Source organism: Lygodium microphyllum, chromosome 18 (genome assembly GCF_053477565.2).
Source record: "Lygodium microphyllum isolate KBCC chromosome 18, Lygodium_microphyllum_v1.1.10, whole genome shotgun sequence".
Lineage (NCBI taxonomy): Eukaryota > Viridiplantae > Streptophyta > Polypodiopsida > Schizaeales > Lygodiaceae > Lygodium > Lygodium microphyllum.
In genome coordinates this window covers 65640216-65647080 of record NC_141152.1, presented here as the reverse complement: position 1 = coordinate 65647080, position 6865 = coordinate 65640216, and the positions used below count along the sequence as shown (strand labels likewise).

General features: G+C 41.1%; 1 protein-coding gene across 1 annotated transcript; it reads right to left on the bottom strand.

Annotated features, from left to right (window-relative positions):
• Window positions 1-3888: 3888 nt before the first annotated feature.
• Window positions 3889-6291, bottom strand: LOC148020971 (putative sugar phosphate/phosphate translocator At5g25400). The gene has a single exon (XM_087698808.1). The coding sequence runs from the start codon at window positions 5767-5769 to the stop codon at window positions 4690-4692; it is 1080 nt and encodes a 359-aa protein (XP_087554934.1). The 5' UTR covers window positions 5770-6291; the 3' UTR covers window positions 3889-4689.
• Between the last annotated feature and the right edge of the window lie 574 nt (window positions 6292-6865).

The following is a 6865-nucleotide window of genomic DNA, read 5'->3' as shown; positions in this document are numbered from 1 at the left end:
GAAGGCCATACAAGTACCTGACTGTCAAAACATAGACAAAAAGAAGGTGAAAACCTAAAGCTAGTACATAAAGAACTAGATCTAAAGAAGCATGTCTATGTAGGAAAAGAAGAATAGTCCCCCATTCCATGAACAAGTACCAAAGCATTATCACCAATCATGACAAAACCCCCTGTGGAACAAAGATCTTCAAGGAAATCCTATCAATAGGTCATAAATAAAGAGGCTCCACTATCAACATGCCATGGCTTCTCCTCAATGGAAGAACTCTAACTAGGTGAAAGATAGATTGACAATAGCTTTGGAGGAGTCTTTATTTTATAGCCTGGGAAGGCAGTTTGGTCGTGCAATCTGACCATATTATGGACCTTCCTGAGTCGACCAAGAATATTCCATTTACCGTTTGGCTAGGGGCATTGCCCCTGGACTCCCGTCGAGGGGGCCATTGACGCCCTTGAGACTCCCAACCATTTCCATGGCCCTTGGACCCCAAAAATAGGGGTCCTTGATCATTTCCACACCCTACAACTCAATGTATTGTGCCTCGAGTTGCTACCAGCATAAGTACTCTATCTAATTCAATGGTTAGTGACAACACCTAGAAACAATACCTAACATTGCAAAAAAAATTAGCGACATTGTACACAATTGGCACATTGTTACCAACTTTTCACATCAATTTAATGCAAATGCGATCGAGATTTCGTCTTTGGAGGATGTGTCTCTGCAATCCGGCAAGTGGAAAATTCTGGTTTGAATGAGTTTTGTGCTAGAGGGTGGACTTGAGAAATACCAAGTAGAATTCGATAGTTTTATCTAATCAAAAGGGATTGGAATTTTGGCTTGGATGATCATTTGACCTTTCTTCCCATAAAGCTTTGGAGATAGCAACTAGAAAAGACCCCTCATGTGAGTCATCAAACTCATTGAATCAATGGCACTACATCTCTAAAATAGACCTACAATCACACCATGAAATTTGTGCTTTGGTATTGAGATGCCCAAAACAGAGAAGGAAAATCAAGTACACCCTGCAAGAAGTTGTAGATGTTATATACACTTCGTAGAAGGCCCGAAAATAGTAGCAAGCTCCTATTCTTTGAGAAATTCGCTCCAAACAACCTAGATGTGGCTCTTTTAGAATAGTCCACCTTCTCAATTGAGCTATGATATCATGAGAGTGCAAAATGGGATAGGTATGCAAAGGAGAGGAAAGAGAATAGATATGACAAAGTGATTGGTCCATACATGCAACCTAAGACATCAATAAGGACACTCAATCAGACTATGACAAGGGCAACACCAAAGAAGGAGAAGGATTGAACACAAAGTGTGTTAAATCTACAAGAAGATAATGTGATCAACCAAGTGTGGGGAAAGAGGGGGATATACATAGCTAAAATCTATCCAAATTGACCAACCAACCACAATCAACCAATAAAATGCTAGCCAACATGTACAAAATAATAAAATAACACTGGGTAAAAATATGCAAAATAAGCCACCTTATTAAATGCTAGCAACCCCCCCCCCCCCCCCCCCCCCTTGGCCACTTAAAAGGAAATGTTGAGACTAGTATATTAAACTCATTGAAAAGAAAAATACACACAAATAATAGATTGGAACAATTAGAGCTCCTATATCTCTATCAATCTCTAACGAAGTTCACAACCAAAAGATGAAAAATTTAAAAAAATACAATCAAACAATACTTTGGGATGCCTTTGAAACAAATAAAAGAAAACACGAATGTTAAAGAAACAAGTTACTAAATGCAACATGACTATAAAGCAACTTAATGGTTAGGCTCTTCAAACTCGTCTATGATGGCTTTGATGCCTTGATAAATTGCATATTTTCTCTCTTTTCTAGACACCTTCATCTTGGTACTTCACAGCCATGCTTTGAGATGTGATATATCAACTCATCTGTGATCCACATTTTGGTCCCCTTGGAACATTTTGATTGCTTTGATTATATGATACATCACAAACTCAAAGATGCATAATTATTTCCTCCCTTAATGACACATCATGGTACCACCCAATCAAACTTTGCTTTTTCAACATGAACCTTAGTGTGATCTCTAGCCTATTCAACTCTAAACATGCTTGGCAACTCTCATTATCTAGCTCCCTTGTGTTTCTTCTTGACATCCAACTAGAAGGCCTCCTAGATGTGCATGGAAAGCAATCTTATTTTGCAGTTCAACTTCATTGACCACTAAAAGATAGTGCATGTGATACCTTACTTATCTACCTACTTATTTGACTTCATTGACCACTAAAAGATCAAGCATGTGAAACCTTATCTACCTACTTGTTTCAATTTTCTTTTGTACCTCCTTTGTATCTTTAATCTTTCTATTAACAATAGCCGATCGACTTTTCCTCAAGCTTCACATGCCTATGCCCTTTGGCAAATGAGTCCTTCATGTTGCCTCCTTCCAAGTTGCACAGTTCTTGACATGGATACTCATCCCATGGGCTTGACTCTTAGATTGCCTACAACAATGCTACAAAGACTATTGAGAAAGTCTTTGGGTACACCTTACTCTTAGGGTAAGATCTTGCTCAAGTGCAACCCTCTCCCCTAGGTGTTTTGCTTGCACTATAAGAGGAGGTGATAACAAGAGGATTGGAAAAAACTCAAGCTTGTGTGAACACACCCTATAAAGGGACAAAGAACTAGAAATAAGGTTCTACAAAAAGAGACTACTCATAGAGAGAGAGAGAGAGAGAGAGAGAGAGAGAATTGTCTACTGAGGAGATGGGACATGGACTACAGTAGAAATAGGTCATCAAGACTAAACAAAGTTCGACTCAACTTCTCTATCAACACAGCCTTAATCCTAGATCGAACTGTCGCGTGTCCATTTGCTTAATCGCATAACTGCTAACCTTCATGGATTAGATTTTGGCTACAAACTTCCAGGATGTAGCACAGAGCATGTGTGGCTCCAAATAAATCACTAATGTCCATGACGATTCAAAAGCACTCTTAGCAGTACCGTCCTACCTCCAAAAGAATCCAGTAGACAGTCCATTAACAGCAGAAAAGCTGCTCTACTCCACAACACAAACACAAGACCCAATTGCATGCTGCTGTCCTACCTCCAAAAGGATCCAGCAGGCCCTAGATAGCCCTAGCTTTAGAGCATGAGAGCTGTAACCAGTTGGCAACGACTAGCAACACAAATACCTGTAACATTACATGAGGTCCTAGTCCAACATACATGTGGGTAGAAGGCCAACAGCATTCCACGCTACACATTCACAAGTGGATTCCTGGATAAAATATTCTGTTGCTTCATTTACTCCTACCTAGTACTTTGCCATCCTTAACCTGCCCGATCAAAAAGGACTAGACAATGAAAACAGCTAGCAATTTTGGAAATTTGAAAACAATACTTGATGAATACATGACTCTTGATAAAGTTCGTCTATAAACTGCCTTTGGGTGAGCACTATGCCCAAGCTAAGAGCAACAAAATGGTAGTAAGTCATTTTGTTGCTCATTTACAACCATTGACCTGCTGACTTGCACATGCCAATCTCAGTAACTTGGCAGGTCAAGGGTTTTGGGCAGTGATGAGACAGGACATACTAGAAGTTGGGCAGTCACACATGGGAGGCAGCTCAGGCAAGAGTGATAATTAGTACCATCAAGACAGTCACAATGGTTATACAAGTAGTAGTGCAAGCCAGTCGGTTGGTCAGTCAGTGAATATCCAACTTTCCAAATCTTAATAGCTCTAAAGTTACCTTACAATCCTCAGCCTGTGTTCATAATGAAACACTTGTACCAACATACAATATACAATACCAAATTCTCAACCACCCCAAGAACTCAACATCTACTGGACATTCTGATTAGTTTGAAGGAGTCTTACAAAAAGAGAAAGCAAGGCATCCCATTTAATATCAACATAAAAATACCCACTCAAAGCTGTCAACGCTCCTTTTTAGTAACAAAGCAGCAAGTGCAAACTTTTACAGTGCAGTTACAACAAGCTTCTAGATCCACGATCACTGCTGCCTGGTACGTGCTAACTTGTGCAGATAGTGCATATAGCTACAACAAATTCTCTTGTATTACTTTCAAAAATATGATCTAGCACCTGGGACTTCAAACGGCTTGTTGTAGACCCCAACATGCTGATACTGCAATATCATATCACATTCACCCTAATGAGAGCCACACAAAAGCACAGCTGTTCCCTTTGTTCTTTCATAGATGCTTTCAGATGCTGCCCTTTCAAAGTTAAATCCTGAAGAAGCTTGAACAAGATAGCGAGCACAAAATGTGCATACAAAAATCTCCCATTGAAACTTAACCATAAGCCTCATCATGTGCCATGTCCATGTTGACCGAAGTCTGTGCACTCAATCCTGGCATAGCATGCACAATTTGCACCTACAAAAGTCTGCCTTTGATTAACGAGAAGCATTGTGAAGTGGCATGTCCAAGTTTATCAAAGCCTGTGTGCTCAACCCCTGAACCACCTCACTTTTTCTCCCCTCATATCCATGTATATAAAATCTTACAAACATCACCATATGTTAGATACTCATTTCTAACTTCCAAAATACAAGCCTTGGTTAGTAAATGATCATTGCATTGCAGCTTTGAAGAAAATCTAGAGATGGCCACTACAAGCTAGAAAACTGTGTAACAAAATGGGAGCTCTCAAGCTTGAGAATCCAATTTTCTTCCCATGTGATCACTTTCTTCACTTCCTTCTCCTGTTTGATCAAGCAACCTTCCAGCTTCCTCATCAACTTCTGCAGCCTTTTTCTGTGCCTCCCTTGCCTTGAGGGTTTGAAGTTTAGAGTGATTGTAATAGCACACCCCAAGAAAGGCCAATCCATATCCCACTAAATTCACAGGAGTGACCCTATCCTTTATCACAGACCATGAGAAAGCAATAAGCAGCCAGTCTTTCACTACCCCAGCAACATTCATAGTCAAGGCAGATGTCTTGCCAACCAGGAGGAAAACAGCAAGGTTGAGAGCAAAAGCACACGCAGAGTTGGTCCCAAATACCATGTAGTCAGGCTTGAAAGAAGAAGAAACCTTCAGGACAGGGTATTCAACAATGAACCAAGGGACAGAGAGAAAAACCAGGCAGCAGGGAGCTATGTAATACAAGGAGGTGATAGGGTTCAAAGTAATCCCTTTGGAGGTGAGCAGTATCTGGATCAAGACAAGGCGAGTAGCTTCGAATACAACAGCACCAAGTTGGAGAAAGACACCCCATGCATTAAACATGGCCTCGCCGTATGCAGCAATGGCAACACCAACTGATATGCCGACCATGTTGAACATAGTATCTGACTTAAATCCTTCCTTCTTCATGAAGACACCGATGGAGTAGACTGCAACAGGCATCAAGGCCTTCAACATTTGAATGAATGATACAGACAGGTAGATGTATGCAGAATTGGAAAGCCACAGGCTTAGCGAATACAAAGCACCAATGGGAACCACAGACGAGAGGTACATGTCTTTGGTCATGCCAATTGGCTCCACAAACTTGAAGATGCGCACAAGGGCGAAAGCCAGGCTCGAGCAGAACGCCATGTGAATCATTGTGAGACTGATAGGGTAAGGCCAGTCGTACATCTTTCTGTCGAGGATATACTTGTTGAAGATAATAACGGTGAAGCTCAAAAAGATCCAGATCGCCACGTACAGGTAGCTAAGTAAGATCTTCTGGATGAGGCTGGAGTTACCTACCTGCTGAACAAGTCCAACGCCCTTCCCCATGGCTGGCTGGCTTGCTTGATAAGGAAGAAGACGAAGGACGACAGGGAAACAGGCTGTTTCCGTCTTGCCCGTGTTTCGTCCTCTTCCTCTTCTACTTCTTCTTGCTTGTACTTGCTGCTGCTGCTGCTGCTGATTCTTCTTCTTCTTCTTCTTCTTCTTCTCTCTCTCTCTCTCTCTCTCTCTCTCTCTCTCTCTCTCTCTCTCTCTCTCTCTCTCTCTCTCTCTGTGTTGAAGCTTCCCGGTAGAGCGTAGAGCTGTTGACCCTTATCAGAAGAGATTCGGTGCTGCGACTGTTTTTGGGGGCCTTAAATGGCTTCCTTTCACTCTCCACAGACAAAGATCTCTTCTGCCATGGTGAACGATCAAAAATCGTGAGACGGCCGAAGGTGGAAGAAAGGACAAAAGGAAGGGGTGTGAGCCTTGAGGCGAGAGGGCTCACACAGGAAGAACGGATCAACACAAAAGGAAAAGGCCTTCACGCAGCCCGCGCCCCGCTGAAGCTTTTCTTGTCGCCTTTTGTGGGCATGTCGTTAGTATGAACGTGCTTTTGGACAGAAGAGTGGATGTATGGGCTTGGGTGGAAATTTTAAACCTTCGTAGAGCTGTTTACAACACTTTCGGTTTTGGATCTCTTTTTTTATCCCTTTTTTTTTTTTACTGGGGCCTTATTTTCTTTTAAATGGGGTCTCCTTTGCGTATCCTTTTTTTTAAATGGGATCTCTTTTTCTTTTTTTTCAAATGGGGTGAAAAATGGATTAAATCGTCGAATAAACTCACCCAAATGGCAATTCTAAGCAATGCATTAAAAAAAACAAGAAAAGTATTGTATTGATTGGGGCTTCATGATTTGAATTTTTCTTCTCCTTATAAAAAGAAGCTCAAAAGAAACCACATTTTCTTCCCTCAGCAGCCCACATTTGAATGTTTCCATTCTTTCTCTCATGCTCATTGTTGAGTCATACCCAAAAGTCTTTTTTTCAAAATATGACCAATAACATATTACCAAAGATGTAAAAGAAAAAGGACTTACAACATTGTAAAGGACAATGCATCAAGGCAATGCCTAACAACAACTAGCTCTATCAAGCTTTTCACA

Coding starts and splice junctions, on each gene's coding strand:
- LOC148020971 (XM_087698808.1), bottom strand. CDS start 5,769: ATGGGGAAGGGCGTTGGACTTGTTCAGCAGGTAGGTAACTCCAGCCTC.